Source organism: Lolium rigidum, chromosome 1, assembly GCF_022539505.1.
Source record: "Lolium rigidum isolate FL_2022 chromosome 1, APGP_CSIRO_Lrig_0.1, whole genome shotgun sequence".
NCBI classification, from domain to species: domain Eukaryota; kingdom Viridiplantae; phylum Streptophyta; class Magnoliopsida; order Poales; family Poaceae; genus Lolium; species Lolium rigidum.
Window position 1 is genome coordinate 308,354,929 of NC_061508.1, and position 24,345 is coordinate 308,379,273.

The window sequence follows — 24,345 nt, forward strand, 5'->3', positions numbered from 1 at the left end:
GCGGGAAGAGGACGTCACATGAATTTATAGGTAATAAGGCCATCTCCAACGGCCTCCCGCAATTGGAATTTGGACGTCGTAGGTGTCCGCCGAAGCCGATAAGACCGCAAACGGACCGCATCCCGCGGACGCGTTCGTTCTGCAGCAGCGCTGAAATCGCACGGACTGGGGGCACGGCCGTCGCTAGCCCACATTTCAGTGAGGACACATATTTGTTTTCTTATAAAGCCTAATTAGGATATATTTTGATTGCATTTTAACCATAATTAAAACAATCTAAACTAAACTATATCAGGCCCACTCCACCGTCCACGTAGCTAGCTAGCTTGGCTCTCGCTGCTTTCGTGGTCGCCGGCCTCCACGCCCTTGGCCTCACCGCATGAGTTGTCTTTGCCCTCGTCGTCGCCGTGCATCCCCTTGGCGACCGGACGGATCCTGTCGCGGACGGCGTGCCTCATAGCGTGCTGAGCGAAGGTAATGGCCTCCCGCCGCACACGTGCTGTCACAACGCGTTGCGCCACCATGTGGATGGCCGTGATAACACCACCAGCGCCTCGGCTGATGCCTTGATATTGGTGTTCCTAGCGTACTATCGTGCCCTAGCCACCTCTCGGGCCGCCATCTCCGCTCTATCCGGATGGAGATGCTCCGCCGCCGCCTCCACGGCGACACGGTCGCCAGCGTGCGAGCGGACTCTTCCGCCTCCATCGCAACGGTGAGGGGCAGCCTGTTGTAGAGCGGTCTCTTTCATCGGCTGCCAATTTAGCGACCTCGTCCTCTGGCCGCTTCTCCTCCCACTCGTAGCACGCCTGTCGCTATTTCACGATGAACGGTGGTCGCGCTCCTCCAAGGCCGTCGAACGGAAGGAGAGATCGATGATATCAACATCGATGGGCTCCTCGTGTCCTTTGAGAGCGCGCGAGAAGAGCACACATTGCTCCGTCGTGGTGGAGGTGCGAAGAGGGTCTTCGTCGACATCTTAATCCTCCCAGCCTCCCACTTGTCCTCTCCACTCGCGACACGACTCGGAGGGTAGCTCTCCATGGAGGTCACGCTGATCTGGTCCCACGTGGTGAGCGGGCGGCAGGGGTGGGCAGAATGGGAGCCATGGCTATAGATGTGTGGACCTACCCGAGTCCCCAGGTGAGCTCATTTTATGTCGTGGTGGCCTGGGCGGGAAAGCGTTGGCACGGGCAGGAAAGACGCGGTCGTTTCCCGCGGGCGCAGCGTCTATGCGGCTGTTTCCTAAGGTAACACTCTATTGGTTGAAGAATTTTATGTCAAAGCACTTTGATTCTTTTTATCGATGCGCAATTAAAATGGGAAGCCGAACAATCAACTACAGGCCCACGTTCACTTTGCATGCAAACCAAATAGAATTGCTTGAGCCCATGCAAAACCGCATGCAGCGGTCCTTTCTTCTTTTTGCTGAGCAATTACCGCCCATTATTGTTGTCTCGGAGTGCTTTTAGGTGTAGTGGGTATTAATTATGACTAGTTATGGCTAATATGACATTAATTCTTTGGTACCACTCTAAAAAAATTGTAAAGCCCAGTAAGACTAGTCACAATGCATAGTATCATATAGAAGTATCATGCGTATGATACTACTAGATGTTACTATCTCCACAATGCATGGTATCATATACTAGTATCATAGTCTCCATATATTAATTGTTTTGTAGAATCTCAATGCAAATATATGTACAAGATTTACTTGACATTAATTTTTCTAGTAGTATGTGCTATGATACAGTATCTACCTATGATACTAGTACTCTCTCTCTCATCCTTAATTGCACTGCCACATCAGCATTTTGCATGCATGGAATGCATGATACTACCTATAATACTTCCATTGTGGCTAGTCTAACCCAAGTATGGAGGGAGTAGTTAACACTTTCCAAGAACAATGAGTCTACAAGCTAATTAAGGAAGCAATCTATGACACTATTTTGTTGTTACTAACCACAATGAAGGTAGTAACATGCGCATATTACTACCCTATGTTACATTTGGGCATTCCTCCGGACCGGGTTTTGGGCCAGGCCCGAAAAAGCCCGAACCTAAATTCCCAGGCCCAAGCCCGGCCCGGCCAGACCTTCGAGCTTACAAATCGGGCCCGAACCCGGCCCGACAAACCCGGCCCGAACTAGGCTTAAATCACGTTTTCTGCAAGCCCGAGCCCAAGTCGGACCGACGTTCGGGCTTCGAAATCAGGCCCGAACCCAGCCCGACATGCAAGCCCAGCCCGACCCGGGATTTTCGGGCTGGACTGTCCAGGCCGGGCTGCACATGCCCAGCTGTACTCTATGTTACTTCCTACGATAACTACTCTTATTGTGGAAAGCTCTGCAACCTAGGCGCCATTGGCTGAATTTTCTCCCTCTAATCTCGCATGTCACCTTAGCTACCAATCAGGTTCGGGTCATTTGTGTACGCATCAATGCATGTACCAATTTCCCCATAACCTTCCTAATTAACGTGGCACTGGATGCAAATTCAGCCTAATTTTTAGGGTTTTGACTCATTTTACTAGAAATCTAATAAACCCCTATGAAGGAAGTACCAGAAGGTGGGTGCATCTCCTTTACAATTATTCCTGCATTTCTAGTCTGGATCAACCAGAAAAGCTAGCACTCTAGCGGGATTTGTACATGAAACGGGCGGGAAAAATATTAATTAATCAATGAGGTCAACGAGTAATGGTCTTGGAAAAATTTCGGGGCTTTCGCTCTAGTTGCTCAATCCGTTGCTTGTTCCAAAGAATACACAAATGAATATTCTTTATTTCCTGTCGGACAGGCCCTCTTTTTTCATTCGAATGTACATCTTTCTCGGTAATGATCATCTACAACTGAAAGACTGACGTCTTCCTCTACTCGATCCTGGTCTGTCCTCTAATGAGGAGCTCATTGCATCTTCTTTTTTGATCCGTGAATCCAAAGCTTTGGGAGAAGTGGGGACTTTGCCTCTTTCTTGGACATCTAGATCACACAGCAACCAAATTAACAAATAAAAGGTGCATACAGCTCATCTAACGTGACATTCAAACAGACAGCCCACCTCCATCAGGAGTTTAACCAAACAGAAATGCAAGCTAAATACAAATATTATTACAGCTCCACGACTTAAAGCACTACAAAACCTCATGTTACAATGTGTAGACTGGTCTGCGAGGCTGTTTACCTGAACCGGGCTGCTAGCCCTCCCCTACCCTGCACCAGACTAAGCAGATTTCATACAGCCCTTCCTTAAGTCTTCTAAACATCACATGGCAGGTGAAGGTCCAAAATGCAAGTACGGGAGCATGTAAAGCTCTCAACGGAGACAGCAGTGTCCTATGCTCCCAGCTTCTAAACCTTGCAAGTAAGAAACATCATATATCATTACAGGAAACAAAATGCAGTAGTACTGCGAATTAAATCAGTACCACAAGAAGTGAGCTAAAAGCATGATACAAATACCAGTTAAATCCATAAAGTCTGACACTATTAAAATATCATCCAGATAATCCCAGGTATATTTGTAGAAAGTGGGTTATTTGAGCGCATAAAAGTAGCAGTTGAATTCAAAGGACATTGCATATGCATAGGATCTGGCAATCCAGAGACAAGAAATGATCCACTGACAAGTTGGGCAGCAAGCTGCACCCATCACGAAGATCAGTCAAAACGGCTGTGCTCCTTGGTTTTGCTGGATGACAAATTAAAAGTCTGCCTCTACATGTCATAAGCAAAGACGAAATGTTACAGAAAAAAGTAGTAGAGTCCATGTGTACCAGACTGCCTGCCTACCATGACCAGCAGCAAAGAAAAGAGCATGTGGACATTGGCCAATTGAGATCAGGGGATTTACACAAGCCAATAATGCAAGGACTGGACTAATGGTTGGCCAAAACTGAAACACTGGTATTCATCTTAAGCCTTAACTGAAGTGGTGGTCGTTTTATTATCATTGTCGAGTCTTGATAATGTTTTAAACATGCTAAAAGATACTCATCACTGGACTACTGAACTGCAAATGTATTCAGTAGAGTAAAAAAATATTTACCATATGCATGCAGAATGAGATTCGGTTCTATACCTTCACAAAATGCGGATCTAAGAAATTTAAGTCTGCAGTTGAACCTTGCTGTTTCCCAACTGTCAAGCACAGATCAGAATATTAGTAATGTAGAACACAAAGGAAGAGAATAATACATGGTGCACAGCATGGCAGTAAAAAGAATGGAACCTCATTTCTACGCAGCAGCTCCAGATGACAGCACCACCAGCACCACGCTTCTTATTGGTCTTGTCGTCTAAAGCCCGTGCAAAGAGAATTGGGCAACAATCATGAGAACATGTTCAACAGCATCGAATTCATCAAAATACAGAGGAAACGAGAGCAAGCCTCCAACCTTGCTCTAACTTGGCCATCATGTTGCCTTGGCAGCTTTGGTAGAGTCCCGCACCACCCTGTAAGGGGATAAGTAGAAGTGAAGCAAGCAAGCTTAACATCATCTTTAAGAAATGTTAAAATGTAGACAAGCTTATGAGCAATCTATATAAACCTTAAGCAGGCAGGTTGTAAGAGCGAGTACCTTGGTCCAATATGATTTTATCCTGCAAGTCTTTCATGAGCAAGCTTAACATCATCCAGCTTTACCCGTTGGAATGCAATCGCAGTTTTAGGCTGCAGCGAATGAATAGCCAGGATTAGCCAATGACCGGAATGCACACAACCATCATTTTCGAATTATTACAGTAGAAATCTCTTGAGAAGTATACGGTGCAAAGTTTTCATGGAAAATGTTGGTGTACAGCTGCAAATGCCTAGAGCAGACCAGGGAATTGGGCTGACCTTGTGGTGGGCGGCGGCGACCATCAACAGGAAGAAGTGGAGGAGGCCATGTGCCAGCTGTGGTAATAGTCGAGGCGGAGGCGCAGGTTTTGCGAACCAGCGATGAGCTCCTTTATGTGAACCTCGAAGATTTCCTGCATCTTCAAATAATTCACATGTGAATGAAATCCCAGTTAGGCTACGCTTTGCTGGTCATATATACCAGGGAAGTAGCAATATATATGTTTTAGAAATCCCCATAAGATTTGAGACGGTGGGATCAATTATAGGTGAGCAAGCATTTGAAAGGTTCATGCATGGTAAAATCCTCGCAAGACCTTTTGAAGTGCTACTTTATGTGTGCTCGAAATGGATTACCATGGATTAATAAAAGAAGTAATCTCGTCAAGTGAAGCAAGTAATTTCCAAGACATGAAGTACATAATAGAAGCCGTCACGAATCTAGAAACTGCTGCTGCATCCTAGCATCTAGAAGCGTCTGTGCAGTAGAATTAAGAAAGGGAAAAGATTGGTGTTTTAAAAGCACTTTGGTGGCGCCGTGAGTGTGGAGATTGATTCGACTCGAGAGGTTCCTCACCGTTGGAGCAGCGTCGTGTAGGAGGACGCGGCGAAGGGTGAAACATAAGAGAGGTCCCAGTAGAAGAAGGCAGGTGCAGGAGGCCTCTTAGTGGACACCGGCAGCAGAAGCTCCGGATGACAGCACCACCACGCTTGTCATTGGTCTCGGTCGTGTCTAAAGCACATGCAAAGAGAATTGGGCAACAGTCATGAGAACAAGTTCAACGGTATCGGATTCAGCGTATCATACGGAGGAAGCGAGAGCAAGTATCCAACCTTTGCTCTAACTTGGCCAAGAACCTCATCATGTTGCCTTGGCAGAGTCCGCGCCACCCTGTAAGGGGATAAGTAGAAGTGAAGCAAGCAAGTTTAACACAAGCATATGAGCAATATATACCTGAAACAGGTAGGTTGTAAGAGCAAGTACCTTGGTCCAATATGATTTTATCCTGCAAGTCTTTTCATGAGCAAGCTTAACATCATCCAGCTTCACCCATTGGAATGCAATCACAGTTTTAGGCTGCAGCGAATGAATAGCCAGAATTAGCCAATTGTCGGAATGCACACAGCCATCATTTTCGAATATTACAGAAGAATTCACTTGAGAATTATATGCTGTAAAGTTTTCACGGAAAAATGTTTGTGTACAGATACAGATCCCTACAGCAGGCCAGGAATTGGACTGACCTTGATGAGCGGCGGCAACCATCATCAGGAAGAAGTGGAGGAGGCCATGTGCCAGCGACGTAATAGTTGAGGTGGAGGCGCAGGTTGGCGAACCAGCGATGAGCTCCTTTATGTGAACCTCGAAGATTGCTTGTATCTTCAAATAATTCACATGTGAATGAAATCGCAGTTAGGCTATGCTTTGCTGACCATATATACCAGAGAAGTAAAAAAGTGAATACACAAGATTTCAGAAGGTGGGATTAATTATAGGTGAGCAAGCATTTGAAAGGGGCATGCATGGTTAAATCCTCGGCAAGATTTAGGATGCTACTAGGTAGGTTGAAACATTGTGTGTGCTCGAAATGGAATACAATGGGTTAATAAAAAAGAGTACTCGTCAAGTGAACCAAGTAATTTGCAAGACATGTACTAACAGAAGCCGTGACGAATCTAGAAACTGCTGCTGCATCCTAGCATCTAGAAGCGTCGGTGCAGTACAATTAAGAAAGGGAAAAGATTCGTGTTTTAAAAGCACTTTGGTGGCGCCGTGAGTGTGGAGATTGATTCGAATCGAGAGGATTCGTTCCAGTGCTGAGGGGGGGGATGAGATGAGAGGTTCCTCACCGTTGGAGCAGCGTCGTGTAGGAGGACACGGCGAAGGGTGAAACATAAGAGAGGTCCCGGTAGAAGAAGGCAGGGGCAGGAGGCCTCTTAGTGGACACCGGCAGCAGCAGATTCGGATGACAGCAGCACCACCACCATGCTTCTTATTGGTCTTGTCGTGTGTAAAGCCTGTGCAAAGAGAATTGGGCAACAATCATGACAACATGTTCAACGGTATCGAATTCATCAAAATACAGAGGAAACGAGAGCAAGTATCCAACCTTGCTCTAACTTGGCCAAGAATCTCATCATGTTGCCTTGGCAGAGTCCGCACCACCCTCTAAGGGGATAAGTAGAAGTGAAGCAAGCAAGCTTAACATCATCTTCAAGAAATTTTAAAATGTAGACAAGCTTATGAGCAATATATATAAACCTTAAGCAGGTAGGTTGTAAGAGCGAGTACCTTGGTCCAATATGATTTTATCCTGCAAGTCTTTCATGAGCAAGCTTAACATCATCCAGCTTCACCCGTTGGAATGCAATCGCAGTTTTAGGCTGCAGCGAATGAATAGCCAGGATTAGCCAATTGTCGGAATGCACACAACCATCATTTTCGAATTATTACAGTAGAAATCTCTTGAGAAGTATACGGTGCAAAGTTTTCATGGAAAATGTTGGTGTACAGCTGCAAATGCCTAGAGCAGACCAGGGAATTGGACTGACCTTGTGGTGGTGGGCGGCGGCGACCATCAACAGGAAGAAGTCTAGGTGGAGGCGCAGGTCGGCGAACCAGGGATGAGCTCCTTAATTTGAACCTCGAAGATTTCCTGCATTTGAAAGGGGAATGCCTGGTTAAATCCTCGGCAAGATTTAGGATGCTACTAGGTTTATGTGTGGTCGAAATGGATTGCCATGGGTTAATAAAACAAGTAATCTCGTCAAGTGAAGCAAGTAATTTGCAATACATGAAGTGCAGTAGATGAAAAAGAAAAAGAATCGTGTTTTGGTGGCACTGGCCGTGAGTGTGGAGATTGATTCGAGTGGAGTGGAGTGGATTCGTTCCAGTTGTGAGGTGGAGATGGGATTGGATGGGATGAGATGAGAGGAGAGGTTCCTGACCGTGGGAGCGGCGTGGTGGAGGAGGAGGACGCGGCGAAGGGGATCTGGCTGCACCTCGTCCTGGATGCGGCCACCGGCGGCGGCATCTCGTAGCGCGGTGCGCGGCCAACAGCCCCTCCACCGCGCGCACGAGTCGGTGAGGCGAGGTCGACGGAGCGAGGCCCTAGCCGACGCAAGACCGTGGGATGTCGTCAAGGCTGGTGGCTGGCCGGCGCGTCATGGTAGCCGCCGTGGCGACACCATGGGATGTCGTCGAGGCTGGTGGCTCGCCGCCGCCGCCGCAGTGGTTGGGTAGGAGAGGGAGGGGTTAGGGTTTGGTTGGGTAGGAGGAGAGCAGAGGGGATCCAGCCGAGCGAGAGTGGTTTGGTTTGGTTTTCTTTTTTCGGGAGAGAGAGGCGGGCATGGCGTTGGGTGGATGGTGGGTTGTTTCGACCGCGACCAAAATGATCTCCGCAAATGGGCGAGGTAGGAGGACGTGGTTTCAAGTTTTTTAGGCCAGAAAAAGACACCCCCGTGCCGTGCCAGGTTGTCATCTGTACTGTCGCTGACTCTCAACAAAAGATGCGGCCGGCTATCCATCTACATCTACAAACTCGGAATCTGTTTATTTAATTTTTGGCAAGAAATGTTCATCACTTATTGAACCATTGCGACGCTGCTAGTATACCAACAAACTAGGATGACCCACGCAAACTCTGGACGCACGTCCATCAGGATCCGATCATCACCGCCGGTTGCCGCTCGCGGACATGTCCGTTACTGCTTCCCCTCGCCGACCGCGCCACGCCTTCCACGCGACGGCGACTTCCTCCAGCGCCCGGCGCGACGACCCCTCCGGCGCCCAGGCGTGCGCCGCCGCCTGCTGCATGTCCCCGGCCTGGCGCCGCACGGCCCGTCCTTTCACCGGCCCCTCAATGAGCTCCCTCAGGGCGTCAGCGATCTCGCCGCGCAACACCACCTCGCCGTCGCCGTCGACGTCCCGCGCGCGCGGACGCACAGGGAGCGCCATCCCGACGCTGCCCTCCAGCACCACTGCATTCAACCTCTGCTCCGCGTACAGCGGCCAGGAGACCATGGGCACGCCGCACGACACGCTCTCCAGCGTGGAGTTCCAGCCGCAGTGCGACACGAAAGCCGCCGTCGCCGGGTGAGACAGCACGCGCACCTGAGGCGCCCATGCCGCCACGGCGAGGCCCTTGTCCCTCGTTCTCTCCAAGAAGCCCTCAGGGAGCCACGCCAGTGGGTTGTCCTTGCCACGTCCGTGCTCCCCCTCGCCTTCCATGCTCGGCATGCGCACCACCCAGAGGAACCTGTAGCCGCTCGCCTCCAGCCCGGCCGCGAGCTCGGCCGTCTGCTCCACGGAGAGGGAGCCGCCGCTCCCGAACGAGACGTACACCACGGATCCGGTTGGCTGGCGATCCGGCCACTCTAAGCGGGCCGAGTCGCCGGGTTCGGCGGCGCCCGACCGCACGAACGGCCCCACGGGGAACACCGGCGGGAACGCGCCTTCCCCGCCGCCTGCCCGAAATCATCGACCGCTGCGGGCTCCATCTCGTAGAACGTGTTCACCGGGACGCCGTCGGCATGGCGGTAACGCCGGCCCTCCTCGATGAGGTGCGCGTACACCAGCTCCTTGCTCGCTCCGGAACCCGCACGGCAGGTCGGCGTGGCGCAGCCGACACGCCCCCGGGAGCTCGAGAGGGTCGGGGAGGTCGTGGTGCTCGCCGGGGGGCACGCCGTCGTGGAGCTCCACGATGCGGCGCATGATGGCGAGCGCGGTGAGGTTGCTGGGGATGAACACGTACGACGGGACGCCCAGCTCGGCGGCGAGGGGGAGCGCCGCGGAGCAGAAGAAGTCCGGCACCAGGGCCGCGAGGTGTGCCGCGGAGCTGAGGAGGGTGCGCAGGTGCGGGAGGGAGCGGCGGACGAGCTCGAAGAGGACGGTCTCCATGGGCGTGTTGGCGGCGAGGTCGTGGAGCGGGACGGAAGGGAGAGAGGCGGTGGCGACGGAGGCAGGGACGCCGGATTGGGCTTCTGGGGAGGAGGTCAGGTCGGCGAAGGTGACGAGGGTGGCTGCGAAGCCGTGGTGCTCGACGAGCCGGCACGCCAGCTCCGCCAGCGGGATGAGGTGGCCGGCGCCGGGGCTGGCGAGCAGCACGACGTGCGGCCGCGGCTGGCCGGTGGATGCCGCTCGCTCGGCGCCTGCGCTGGTCAAGGACTCCATCGGCCGAATTCCCGTCCTGGGAAACACTGTACGTACACCTGCAGACAAATGAAATAGAGTAAAGTCTGAAATAAACCTTAAACTCATAGAGGATATCCAAATCAAACCTCAAACTCCTAATCCTGGAAATCGTCACCCTAAACTTATGATTCCCACTTGAACGTTGAATTTATATCGTTTCCAAACGGGAGGATAGCTAACTTTGGCACGTTGTCTGATTTCCTATCGCTGCCATCTACGGCCCACATGTCATATCTCCTTAATTTTTCCTTTCTCGATCTCTCCTCTCACAACTACCAGCCCTGATTCCGAGCAGTAGCAGGCCGCCACGAGCAGCGGGCGAGGCACTCGCAATTCGCGCAGTGGCGGAGACGCCCCTGACCAAATCGACTGGAGGAGCTTCTTTCTCCTCCAGCTCACTGCTGAGCTCGCCAGCTGCGCCTGCCCAGCCATGGCCACGTGGTGGTCGTGATAAAAGTCCTGGACCTGCGCTCATAGAGTATTCTGATGATGCCTTCCAAGATCTCCGGTGCTTAACTTAGATGTTTTTTTTTTGCGCAGAGCTTAACTTTGATGATTAGCTCGTTCAGGCCAGGAGTACGTTCTGAATTTAGGAGATGGTATGCATGAGCCGATGAGTTCCGACGAGCCTATGCGGCTTCACATTCCAATCGGCACACCAGATGCATACGCGAATGAACAAAATGGTCTGTGCGTGGGCTATGCCGCCGGCGATTGCATCCTGTTTCTTGAAGATCGAGTCCTCGTGGAACGCCATTGCAGAGCTAAGTCTAGGTTCCGCGTACCGATTCCTCGTGGACTTGCGCTGTACGGATCCATCGCAAGATCTTGGCCAGGCACCACTGGAGGACGTCTCGGGACGGTGCACGCCTGCATGCTTGCACGCGGCAGTCTCGTCTTCTTCCGTCACGCCGGGCGGTGGGTCTATGAAGAGCTGGGCAAGTCGCTGGTCTAGATGGTTGCTGGTCTAGATGCGCAAGTCCGCATCCAGCGGTATTAGAGGCAACGGTGTGCACGCCCGTGCTATGCTTGATCAAATGCTTGGCTTGCGAAGACCATGGAGATGAACTGCAGGTTTTGTTAATTTACTGCTGCCACATCAGCAAATCCCGGCGAAAATGAGCGTCAGGCAAGGAATGACCGGGATTAGTAAGTTTAGGGTGCTGATTTCAGGGATTTAAAGTTAGGGGTTCGATCCGAACCACCTCTATAAACTCAAGGTTTAAAACAGACTTTACTCAATGAAATAATGGCGCCTTGGGAGAACCGCTGCTACTCATCCAAGTTTGTTTTGGAGAAAATTCCTTATTTGACGCTGCCTTAAAATTGCCTTCCCTATTTGGCCCTAGAAAAACACTTTTGCTATTTGACAACCGAGTGTTCTTTATTTCGTCAACACTCAGATTTTTCTGTCTATTGCACGTGTGGTAAATTGACTGGGTCACTTGCCTTTTTCTTTGTTTACTCTTTTACTTTTACGCATATTACAACATATTTACATGTAAATTAGGAGTAAAATTACTAACCACTAACAATTTGCGAATTCACTAACAATGTAATTACATGTAAAGTAAATGTATATCCACTGTAAATTGCATGTAAATTACTTGTATGTACATTATAAATTACAAAATTCCAGTTTTCATGAATAGAAATAAAATATTCATGTGTCATCAATTGATTGGAAGAAAAATCGAGTGATGATGAATTGAAAAACAAGCGAGTGTCAAATAGACTGTCCCTAGAAAAATATTTCTTCCCAATTCAGATGGCACTGCGCAGACGGAGAGAGATATTATGACCGGGCTAGTCTACCGCCGGAGGGGGCCCACCGGCCAGGCTTAGTTAGGGACTTAGCCCAATTAGCAGATTAGGGGATTAGCCCATCAGCAGATTTCTCTTATATAAACGAGTTGTAATCGATCAGAACAATCAAGCAATAAACATATTTTGTTGCCGACTCCTCAAGGAGTCGGAGTCCCCAAACCCTAGCCGCCGCCTCTCCCCAGCCGCGCGACGGCGCCCTGCCGCCGGCGCCCTCGCCTCCGCACGCACACCGCCCCTTCCTTCCCCTACAATCTCCGCCCTAGACCGGGTAGACTCGCTGGTTCTACCAAAAAGAGAGTAGTATTTATGTACTTACAAAGGAGTCCAAATAGAGAAATTGAGATACAGTAGAAATCATGTAACCAGTTACCAGTATCTTCAGGAACAAATAACATAACGGTTTACCTAACACAGTTACATCAAAGAAGGTCCTGCAATCAACATCAACATCTGCATTGTACTTGTACAGGTAGTAAACAGTACTACTAGTAAACAATCCATTACCGTTCACAGATGGCAAACCAAGAGGGAAACCATTACGGGTGGCCATGGCCGGACGTAGAGGCTTCATCTATTGAGACTGTTGCAGCCTGCTTGCCGTGGCCTGACGTGGAGGCTTCGTCTCTTGAGATTGTTGCATTCTCCTGGACTCCTTCAGCTTGTGCAGGGGGAGCAGGCCGGGAGGCTGACTGAGCATTAAATGACGAGAGGTGCGCGTAGGCGTCGCCGACCTCGGTCCTGTAATGCTTTCCCATGCCAAGGTGGGTCATGAGGAGGCAGACAAAGGTGATGAGCTCCCCGCCCTCCTTGAGCCGCTCCGCGTGCTGGTATCCTCCGCATTGCACTGCTACGTAGCACAGCATTTCCACCCACACCCTGGATATGACTCGCCATTTCTTACCCTTGTCCTTCATCTGGTTGAGCTGGTCGGCGAGGAAGCACCCGTCCCACAGCACCGACTTGCTCTTGTCACCTTTCACCACCGATGCCCGTAGCGTCGTCTTCACCTTAAGCAGGGAGGCCCGCCCGTCCAACAGCACCGACTTGCTCTTGTTCTCTTTCACCGTCGATGCCGGGAACATCGTCCTCATTACCTTAGTAAGCAGGGATGCCCGCCCCGACTTGCTCTTGTCCTCTTCCACCGGCGACGGCGAGGCATTCTTCTCGCTACCGAGCTTAGCCTGGATATGCTCTCTCAGGAAGTACCTCCTGGCTTCGGCGCAGGTGTCCCTGCACCTCTTTGTAGCCATGGTCGTGGACGAGGAGAGCATCAGTGGGTGCACCACCATGATGTATAGCAGATAATTGGATATCTCCATTCCATTTTCCATATGTTCCTTGGTTTGCTGGTCAGTGCTGCCCTTTCCTGAATTGACTTGTTGGCCGGTGCTACTTTGGATCTCTTTAAGATCTTCGTGGTAACACAGGTCAGTGGCGATGTGCCATAAGAGCAGACTCTCGTCAAATTCTTTCCCTTGGAAACTCCACCCCAAACAATCATCCTCCTTTTCATTCTCCAGCACCCAGTCACCCCTACGATCGACGAATGGCTTACAGGTGTCTGATATTCCTGTTGTTTGATAACTTTTCTCTCGTGCAATCAAAATAAGCTCTTTCACCTGAACTTCCGTAAAGATGAAGTCCTTGAGGTTGTCCCGTACTGAAATGTAATCTGGTATATCCAACTTCTCCCAAAAGCTTTTAGATTGCAGTTGCTCCAGCACGGACGGCCTATGTAAGTACTGAACTGCAGTTGCAGTAAATGCTTCACCAGGCTGGGCATGCCGAGTCGGTAACAAAGATGCAAAGTTTGGGACAATAAACTGTGCGGGAGTGCCTGGCCGCCCTTGACGAGAAATTTTAGCCGATAATGAATCCCACCAATCATCCGAGGGAAGCTTTTGCAAGCAAATCGTGATCAAATTGGACTGCGCCATGCACCCTGACCATCTGCTGCGATCTTGCACAAGATTAACAGACCAGCATTTCAGCGAGTCAGACTCACTGCCCACCAGAGACCAGACGGAGTAAATATAACGTGCAAGTATGACAGCTTCTGAACCCAAAGCCCCTGCGAGGAGCGTGTAGGTGACGAAGGTATGGCGCCGCAGGTACTGGGTTGCATGCACCGTTACAAAGAAGGTGTACAAACTGCCAGCAAGGATAAGCAGCAGGCTAGTGAGCCTGATGGCCATTCCAGTTTTCGAGCGAGAAACCGAAGCCTTTGTGTAGAGCAGATCATACACAAAGCTCAGCTCGATCTCAATGGCTTTGAAAGCCCACTTGGCGTCCTTACCTGAGAACAAGGCTTGGCTCTTCTGCCGGTCCTCGAAGCTAAATAAACCGTCCGCGAACAGTACCTTAAATGTCGAGAACAGCCTGTATGCTGAGCGAATGATATTCAAGTTGTACTCTACTGTTCTCGTCTTATCGGCCTTCCCTGCATCTGTAGCACTAGTCCCAGCTAGCTTCTGATCTGCTCCTTTCCCATCGGCCTTCCCTGCTTCTGTAGCACTAGTCCCGCCTAGCTTCTGATCTGCTCCCTTCCCATCGGCCTTCCCTGCATCTGCAATACCGATATCCACGGCTAGCTGGGGCTTTATGTTTTCCTTTGCTCTCGTCTTACCAGCATGTGGTGCGTCTGCAGCACGTTTAAGAGGGTCAAAACTTTTTGAAAATGACATCCACTTTTCGTCCATCTACACAAATTAGAAATTTGACCTGAGTACCAAATAATAAGATTTTCTAGAGAGAGTACCCATAAATAACACAAAAACTTTATCGCACCAACTCTGCTCGGCCATTCGAACCACCAAAAGGCAAAAGCACACCCTCGTCTCAGGTGGGCTGACTACAAACCGTCAGAGATGAGTAGCATGAAAAATACCGCTCGTGATATTTCATTTTCCAGAAAGCAATCACTATACGAAATTACAAGATCCTTTGTTCGAACATACAACAATCAATAGGAAATCGGAAACATGTGGGGACAGCCAGCACTATAGGAATTCGTCAAGGTGCCGGTGGCCAGATCCTATGCCGACGGCTTATTATCGGGGTTGTCGGCAAAAATGAAGCTAGGAAAGAATATAAATGGGGTCAGCTCATTATCTCTAATTCATTGCACTACGGGAGAATTGCCGTACGCCGACGGCCAGGCGATGTGCCGACGGCCAAATGTCGGGGCCGTCGGCACAGTAGCCTCCGGAGCGCGGCGACGAGGATGACCGTCGGCGTTAAATTGGCCGTCGGTACAATTCTGGCCGTCGGCACAGGACCAGTCTAGCCGTCGGCACAACATATTTTTTTCATTTTTTTCCACTATAGACCTGTGCCGACGGTTTAACCGTCGGCATAGCTTTTTCCTATTTCTCCATGGCAGTCTTCAAAAAAGCATAACTAAATCATTATAACTGAGAAAAATAAGTATAATATATCAAATTTTGCAGAAAAACAAGATCTATCATAGAAAAATATCAAAAATGGAATATTTCGAATACCTAAATAAATTTTCTTAGAAATGAGCTATAATGTTCGAGGTTTCATGGCTTTCACACACGCCAAAAATGAAAAATGGTCGCTCGTGGGTCGGATTAGAAATCCACGTCTGGGGTATTGCTTACTATCGTAGGGCCCACACACGTGCCAAATATGACCTCGTTTCGGCAAATTATGCCATGCCGAGGCCGTTTCCCACCTCATTTTCCCTGGAATCCATAGAATCCCGGACGTGATAGCTCTTTTCGTGAAGGGTTTTCCAAAATAATTGCCACATCCCAGTTTTGACAAACGGAATATTTACTATGACATATAAAATGACACCACGCGGCTCAGTGGGATTTTTTGACTTCGTTCAAATTGCCATCTGGCCAAAACAGGCCCCCCAGGACATGCGGTATCGCCGTACCGGGCGTGCGGGTGCACCCATTATTCGCGAACAAACTAAACGGACAAAAATTAGCACATATAATGATGTGTCGTAGATCTAAAAACACTTTTTCCGGAATTTCTGGAGTGACAGATAGTTGAGGCCTAGTTCAAATCTGGTCAGTTTCCAACGGATTCGGCGGGACACCGCCGGAAGCCGCATGGGTTCTCAAATAGCTAACGCGTGTACATGCCATGTGATAGGTGGTGCGTAGGTGGTCTACTATCATCGCACAGAGGTTTCACGTCATACTAAAATGCGCCCCATGTAGCTGCTTCACAAATAAAAACCGTTTTGGCACGCTAAAAATGAAACGATGGTCGCTCGTGGGTCGGATTAGAAATCCGCACCCGGGATCTTGCTTCCCATCATAGGGTCCACACACGTGCCAAATATGACCTCGTTTCGGGAAACTAGCAATGCTGAGGCCGTTTCCCACCTCATTTCCCCTGAAATCCATAGAACTCCGGACGTGATAGCCCTTTTCGTAAAGTGTTTTTCAAAATAATTGTCGTATCCCAGTTTTCACCAGGACGCCGTCGGCATGGCGGTAACGCCGGCCCTCCTCGATGAGGTGCGCGTACACCGGCTCCTTGCTGCTCTGGAACCCGCACGGCAGGTCGGCGGTGCTCGCCGGGGGGCAGGCCGTCGTGGAGCTCCACGATGCGGCGCATGATGGCGAGCGCGGTGAGGTTGCTGGGGATGAACACGTACGACGGGACGCCGAGCTCGGCGGCGGGGGGAGCGCTGCTACTCAAGTCCTGGGAGACCCTGTACGTACACCTACGAACAAATGAAATAATGCCGCCTTGGGAGAACCGCTGCTACTCATTTGTTGCTTTCCACCACGGTTAAAATATCTCCAGTCGTGTCCCAACACCCTCTCCTCCAAAGGAATCTGTGGTGCACTAGGCAAAAAAACGTGCCGAGCCGCGTCTCCAGAGTTTTTTTTTTGTACGGTCTCATACGGTATCCGGTGGCCCGAGCCCAATACCCGCCCCAAAGGGGAGGCTCTGGGCATGCCAGACATAACGAAAAGCAAGGCAAAGAGACGCGTCAGCGGCTCGGAAGTCTAAAGCCCCGTCGCTTACCTTTGGTCAAGCGACGTTAATGGCGTCCCAGTTTTCCCAGACGACGCAGGGACGCGTCTCGTCGTGCATGGCCGTCCGCGCCGGTGTTTATTGTGTCCAACGACCCGCTGCCGCTTCGCCTGCCGCCGCTGTACATTAAGAGCGCCATGCGGTTCTTGTGAAAAAGTTTTAGATATAAGAATTAAAATAATATTTGCAAGGCTAGCGGCGCCATCGCCAAGCGTCCAAAGTCTTAAGTCGCGAATATTCACGCGAGCGCACGCGCTATGAATGTATGTATAGCTCATGTAGTATCACTATCTAGAAGGCATCAAAATGTCCCCCTTATAAGTTGGTCTCCAACTTCTTGGCTTAGCCATGTGGGACTAAACTTCACATGCCCTCCATCCCCCCTTGGCTGTCCACAAATTTACTGATATATGTTTGGGCCGAGGCCCACTGTGCCAAACGGGCTGCCTTGAGATGCACCTGGACCTAACATATAGTAAAAAACCTTCGATGTCCATAAAGTAGTTCATGCATTACCTCCTAGCACGACATATGATACATATATACACAGACGCAACTTTGTATAGACATGAGAATGCTAATGCTTCAAGCTAGTTGCGGTGCACCATGTTCTTCTCTTTGGCATTTGCACCCGAAACGCAAAATGTCCGAAATAGTTGGTAGATAAGAATACTACTACTACCACCCGACAGCTACGATAAGCTCGTGCGAACCTGGTTGCGACGATAGCCGGATTGCTCGGTGCCGCATCGGCGCTTCCAGGTTGCACCATCTCCGTTCATGCATTTGGATTATTGACCAGTAGATCACTGAGATGCAGATTCCGCTGAGAACAAGAAGCAAAGATGATCCATCTGCCATGTGTTGTAGGATGACTGGGCGAGTGGCTTTAGAACAGTCCTACGAGCAAGCTGGAGCACAAATGCATGGCAGCTTGGTGGGTGGACAAGATGGAGACGACCGTTGAGCGTGGTCCGTTGAATCACTCGGTGTGCACGCTCGAAAGAGTTAAAGAGGAGCGGAGGCCAGACCACATGAGGACAGGTCATACAACCGGCGGCAGTAGATGAGATGGCGCAACAGCCATCTTCTGCACTCACCGAAAGGAGCTTTTCACGGAGTGCTTGGTGGTGAGACTATCTGGGGAAGAGACGGCCCCTATTTTGGGTAAATGTCTAAACTACCCACACAATCGGAGGGCTGATTTTACTTGACCCTACTTCCTCCTATCACTAGAAAATTGTACGGTAGAGAGCCTCAACCAGAGGGAGCACATTCAAGTAGTGCATGCTTCTTCGTACGGTCCATACGAGTTGCCTCCTACCACTTCACTATACATATATACTCGTACCAACGTCCAAACTAAGCTTTGTATAAGTGTGAAAATGCTAAATGCTTCATGCATGGTATTTGGGATGCACCATATTATTGTCAAAGACATGATCTGGCTCATTCAGCTAGGAGGGTGAGAGGCAATGTTATAGCTAGGAGAATGCTAAATGCTTCATGAAAAATATCTGAAATAGTTGGTAGATACAAATACTACTACACTACCACCTGTAGCTACGACGAGCTCGCGAACCTGTTTGCGAAGATGGTCGGTTTGCTCTGCATCGTGGCGGCGCTTCCAGGGCTACCTTCTCCGTTCATGCCATTGGATTGTTGGCCAGAAGCTCTCTGTCGTACATTCGCTCCAACGATAGCGACAAAGCTGACGAAAGTAGAAGATGTCACAAAAGCTTACACATGTGGTGTCGTTGCTTAATAGATGGTACCTCGGAGGAGGGATCCTCACGAGGGGGAAAAGAAGTAGGGGCCATAGGGCGGAGTGTCCTCGGGACGGCGGTACGCGATTTACCCAGCTTCGGAACACCTACACGGAGACAGGGCCTACTGCTGCTTGTCTGGAATTATCTGGACGCTTTCGCGTTGTTACAATGAGTTGTGGTTGTGCCTCTAGGGCTCCCGGGATCCGGCTTATAAAGGCGCACGGATCTAGGGTTTACATGGAGAGTCCTAGCCGGAATACAAGTTGCCTAACTACGGTACAATGTCTTGCCGTGTATGTCAAGGATCCGTCTTCCCTTCTACGTCGTACCAGATCCGGCTACCCTTAATGGGCCAAGCCGGATCCGACTTCCAGTGTCGGTCCGGTGGATCCGGCTCCTTGTTCCTGGGCTGGTCTTCATCCAACTTGATCTATAGCAACTGGGCCGCTCGATGGGCCTCATGCCACCATCACCGTCTATGGGCCACCCGGGCTTGCCGGATCTAGGCACTGTCGATGGTACACCCATGAAGTATACCCACAACATGTGGTCAGCTTGGGCTCATCGGTCATTCCTAGTAGCAGGCAGCCTGGTGATAAGTGCTAGGTCTTGTCGGAGCTACGCAACTATCCCAGGACTAGATTTTTCCGCATGCATTAGTGACAAACTCAGGCGAACGAGCACTGGGCACGCCTGGTTGAAGTCGGCATCCAACTACACAACACGCGTGTTGCCTTGCACATGTCATGTTTCTCGCCGTGTCTGGGACAATGCTCACCCGTCACCCATCTATACACTTCCATTCCATTTGGAATTTTCTTCCTTTCAACTATAACATTACCTTTCATCCTCCTAGCTGGATGAGCCAGATCATGTCTATCACTTGACAGACGATACATGCATGCTGCTAGCCATAGTGGTCACCACTGGGATATTTTCTTACTCGCCTTCCATCGACAACCTAGCCATAGTAGCAACTAGCAAGTAATCAAGTTTATTAATTCCAGAATCCATGGCGCCGAATAGTACAGCAGGGATAATCCGTTCTCATCCCTCATCGGAGTCGCCTCTATATTACAGCCGATGACGGACGAGTGCAAAAGGAAAAGGACGCCGCCGTCACTGCAGCTACGCATAACATGCTCCTTAGTTGGGCACACTCGATCACTCTAGGACTTCCTCTCCTTCCTCGGCATGCCCTACCCCGACCTCAATCTTGCTAGCACCAACTCGCTGGACGATGGTATTGCACCGACCGCTTAATTACGTCATGATCAGGGGGTGCTAGTCTAGGCTTCACCTTACGCCATGTACGACGACTAGAGGCTAAACTGCAAATAAAGGAGTTCTTGTCTTTCAGGACTGCCGCACATGGCCATCTCTTTGCAGAACTAACTACGTACACGGGCAGGACTTTAATTACATGCATGACAAATGCATGTGCACTGTATGCGCTGCACCTACATACCCTCGTTTTATAACTTTTTGTGCTTCATCTTTGCGGACATGTCTCCTATGCTCTTCAGCTATATCGTGATGGACATGTTATTTCTTTATTTCTTATGTTAGAGACCCCGTGGAGGAACCATTGTGCATCTCTTCCAGAGTTCCCAGGGCATTTCCTACTTTGTAGCTCGGACATGTCAGATGTGGCACCACCAACAAATATATGAGCCACCCCATAAGTGTCTCGTGGGAGCGGTGGTTCTAGTCTTCCAGTGTGATCAAGATGGTATCATCCTCAGTTGAGGGCCCATCTCGCTGTTTACGTGGCAGCGTCGGTGGGTACTTGGGTTGGATACACTGCTTCATCTCATTGATGTTAGGAAAGCACGGCCACGTTTCTACAAAGGTATGAGCCATCATGGGGCATGTAGAGTAGTAGAGGATATCTAGTATGCGACCGGGTTGGGAACTCCTATCGCCCCACACGATATGTTCCGACTTTAGACAACTTCTGCGTGTCTGAACAATCAGAACTCCCACGCCGTGATCCGTCTCCGCTCCCCCAATTAACCACTACCACGACTGACTTGTCAATGCCGCAATCGAATAGCCACCGCCATATCACCCCACCAGTGACCTGCCAACTAGCTAGGCCAGTTGGATGTCTCCCTCCACATGTGGACAGTGTCATTGTTATGCCACCTCATCCTCCCAAATCGTCGCCACCGCCGTTTCGAGGAGGCCCCAACTTTTTGTGTGAAATCACCTCCATGAGTTTGATTTGAGTGACATGCTTTTTTATCTAATATATTTTAAATTTCGTATGAGATGCTAAGTTTGTATAATCATACCTCTATAATTAGGGGTCTATATATATTTAGTTCCATTTTTCCACCCCAATGTACCATGTAAATCTTCAAAATAACGAGTTTTATATGTAGAAGAAGTTTCTTATATGTACTTTTAGACCTATTGTCCTTTTTCTAATTATGAATTATAAATACCCACCGGTGCGATCAGAAATATATAATAGTGAATGTGCAATTACCCCTTATATGTTGTATTGCACTTACAATTGAACTCGGTCTTAGTACTGATTAACTAATGTAGATGAATTGTTGACTCATAAAATCCACTTCTATTTTTTGCTCGTTGGGCTGGGCGAGTTCATGAAATGATTGGCACTTCTTATATCCTCCCATAAAATAAGGGCCTCAATAACGCGCAATCATGCATAAAATAACAATGCGGGAAGAGGACGTCACATGAATTTATAGGTAATAAGGCCATCTCCAACGGCCTCCCGCAATTGGAATTTGGACGTCGTAGGTGTCCGCCGAAGCCGATAAGACCGCAAACGGACCGCATCCCGCGGACGCGTTCGTTCTGCAGCAGCGCTGAAATCGCACGGACTGGGGGCACGGCCGTCGCTAGCCCACATTTCAGTGAGGACACATATTTGTTTTCTTATAAAGCCTAATTAGGATATATTTTGATTGCATTTTAACCATAATTAAAACAATCTAAACTAAACTATATCAGGCCCACTCCACCGTCCACGTAGCTAGCTAGCTTGGCTCTCGCTGCTTTCGTGGTCGCCGGCCTCCACGCCCTTGGCCTCACCGCATGAGTTGTCTTTGCCCTCGTCGCCGCCGTGCATCCCCTTGGCGACCGGACGGATCCTGTCGCGGACGGCGTGCCTCATAGCGTGCTGAGCGAAGGTAATGGCCTCCCGCCGCACACGTGCCTGTCACAACGCGTTGCGCCACCATGTGGATGGCCGTGATAACACCACCAGCGCCTCGGCCGATGCCTTGATATTGGTGTTCCTAGCGTACTATCGTGCCCTAGCCACCTCTCGGGCCGCCATCTCCGCTCTATCCGGATGGAGATGCTCCGCCGCCGCCTCCACGGCGACACGGTCGCCGGCCGTGCGAGCGGACTCTTCCGCCTCCATCGCAACGGTGAGGGGCAGCCTGTTGTAGAGCGGTCTCTTTCATCGGCTGCCAATTTAGCGACCTCGTCCTCTGGCCGCTTCTCCTCCCACTCGTAGCACGCCTGTCGCTATTTCACGATGAACTGGTGGTCGCGCTCCTCCAAGGCCGTCGAACGGAAGGAGAGATCGATGATATCAACATCGATGGGCTCCTCGTGTCCTTTGAGAGCGCGCGAGAAGAGCACACATTGCTCCGTCGTGGTGGAGGTGCGAAGAGGGTCTTCGTCGACATCTTAATCCTCCCAGCCTCCCACTTGTCCTCTCCACTCGCGACACGACTCGGAGGGTAGCTCTCCATGGAGGTCACGCTGATCTGGTCCCACGTGGTGAGCGGGCGGCAGGGGTGGGCAGAATGGGAGCCATGGCTATAGATGTGTGGACCTACCCGAGTCCCCAGGTGAGCTCATTTTATGTCGTGGTGGCCTGGGCGGGAAAGCGTTGGCACGGGCAGGAAAGACGCGGTCGTTTCCCGCGGGCGCAGCGTCTATGCGGCTGTTTCCTAAGGTAACACTCTATTGGTTGAAGAATTTTATGTCAAAGCACTTTGATTCTTTTTATCGATGCGCAATTAAAATGGGAAGCCGAACAATCAACTACAGGCCCACGTTCACTTTGCATGCAAACCAAATAGAATTGCTTGAGCCCATGCAAAACCGCATGCAGCGGTCCTTTCTTCTTTTTTGCTGAGCAATTACCGCCCATTATTGTTGTCTCGGAGTGCTTTTAGGTGTAGTGGGTATTAATTATGACTAGTTATGGCTAATATGACATTAATTCTTTGGTACCACTCTAAAAAAATTGTAAAGCCCAGTAAGACTAGTCACAATGCATAGTATCATATAGAAGTATCATGCGTATGATACTACTAGATGTTACTATCTCCACAATGCATGGTATCATATACTAGTATCATAGTCTCCATATATTAATTGTTTTGTAGAATCTCAATGCAAATATATGTACAAGATTTACTTGACATTAATTTTTCTAGTAGTATGTGCTATGATACAGTATCTACCTATGATACTAGTACTCTCTCTCTCATCCTTAATTGCACTGCCACATCAGCATTTTGCATGCATGGAATGCATGATACTACCTATAATACTTCCATTGTGGCTAGTCTAACCCAGTATGGAGGGAGTAGTTAACACTTTCCAAGAACAATGAGTCTACAAGCTAATTAAGGAAGCAATCTATGACACTATTTTGTTGTTACTAACCACAATGAAGGTAGTAACATGCGCATATTACTACCCTATGTTACATTTGGGCATTCCTCCGGACCGGGTTTTGGGCCAGGCCCGAAAAAGCCCGAACCTAAATTCCCAGGCCCAAGCCCGGCCCGGCCAGACCTTCGAGCTTACAAATCGGGCCCGAACCCGGCCCGAACTAGGCTTAAATCACGTTTTCTGCAAGCCCGAGCCCAAGTCGGACCGACGTTCGGGCTTCGAAATCAGGCCCGAACCCAGCCCGACATGCAAGCCCAGCCCGACCCGGGATTTTCGGGCTGGACTGTCCAGGCCGGGCTGCACATGCCCAGCTGTACTCTATGTTACTTCCTACGATAACTACTCTTATTGTGGAAAGCTCTGCAACCTAGGCGCCATTGGCTGAATTTTCTCCCTCTAATCTCGCATGTCACCTTAGCTACCAATCAGGTTCGGGTCATTTGTGTACGCATCAATGCATGTACCAATTTCCCCATAACCTTCCTAATTAACGTGGCACTGGATGCAAATTCAGCCTAATTTTTAGGGTTTTGACTCATTTTACTAGAAATCTAATAAACCCCTATGAAGGAAGTACCAGAAGGTGGGTGCATCTCCTTTACAATTATTCCTGCATTTCTAGTCTGGATCAACCAGAAAAGCTAGCACTCTAGCGGGATTTGTACATGAAACGGGCGGGAAAAATATTAATTAATCAATGAGGTCAACGAGTAATGGTCTTGGAAAAATTTCGGGGCTTTCGCTCTAGTTGCTCAATCCGTTGCTTGTTCCAAAGAATACACAAATGAATATTCTTTATTTCCTGTCGGACAGGCCCTCTTTTTTCATTCGAATGTACATCTTTCTCGGTAATGATCATCTACAACTGAAAGACTGACGTCTTCCTCTACTCGATCCTGGTCTGTCCTCTAATGAGGAGCTCATTGCATCTTCTTTTTGATCCGTGAATCCAAAGCTTTGGGAGAAGTGGGGACTTTGCCTCTTTCTTGGACATCTAGATCACACAGC

General features: G+C 49.6%; 1 protein-coding gene, 2 long non-coding RNA genes and 1 pseudogene across 4 annotated transcripts; all 4 read right to left on the reverse strand.

Annotated features, from left to right (window-relative positions):
* Window positions 1-3,001: 3,001 nt before the first annotated feature.
* On the reverse strand, window positions 3,002-7,847 carry LOC124684102. 2 transcript variants are annotated; one of them, XR_006996904.1, is made up of 6 exons: window positions 7,795-7,847; window positions 4,846-4,979; window positions 4,586-4,677; window positions 4,403-4,460; window positions 4,087-4,303; window positions 3,002-3,362 (listed from the first exon to the last, which is right to left on the reverse strand). It is a non-coding gene; the product is annotated as an uncharacterized LOC124684102 (long non-coding RNA). The 2 variants fall into 2 exon arrangements; XR_006996905.1 differs by lacking the exon at window positions 7,795-7,847 and having other exon boundaries at window positions 4,087-4,145; window positions 4,237-4,303; window positions 4,846-4,985.
* On the reverse strand, window positions 6,104-7,488 carry LOC124684101. Its single transcript, XR_006996903.1, has 5 exons — window positions 7,399-7,488; window positions 7,139-7,230; window positions 6,957-7,013; window positions 6,697-6,864; window positions 6,104-6,226 (listed from the first exon to the last, which is right to left on the reverse strand). It is a non-coding gene; the product is annotated as an uncharacterized LOC124684101 (long non-coding RNA).
* A 671-nt stretch (window positions 7,848-8,518) lies between the features above and the next one.
* On the reverse strand, window positions 8,519-10,018 carry LOC124661228 (annotated as a pseudogene).
* A 2,177-nt stretch (window positions 10,019-12,195) lies between these two features.
* LOC124661238 lies at window positions 12,196-17,033 on the reverse strand. The gene is made up of 4 exons (XM_047199104.1): window positions 17,020-17,033; window positions 16,379-16,565; window positions 12,989-14,565; window positions 12,196-12,913 (listed from the first exon to the last, which is right to left on the reverse strand). The coding sequence occupies exons 1-4, from the start codon at window positions 17,031-17,033 to the stop codon at window positions 12,403-12,405; spliced, it is 2,289 nt and encodes a 762-aa protein (XP_047055060.1). The 3' UTR covers window positions 12,196-12,402.
* Between the last annotated feature and the right edge of the window lie 7,312 nt (window positions 17,034-24,345).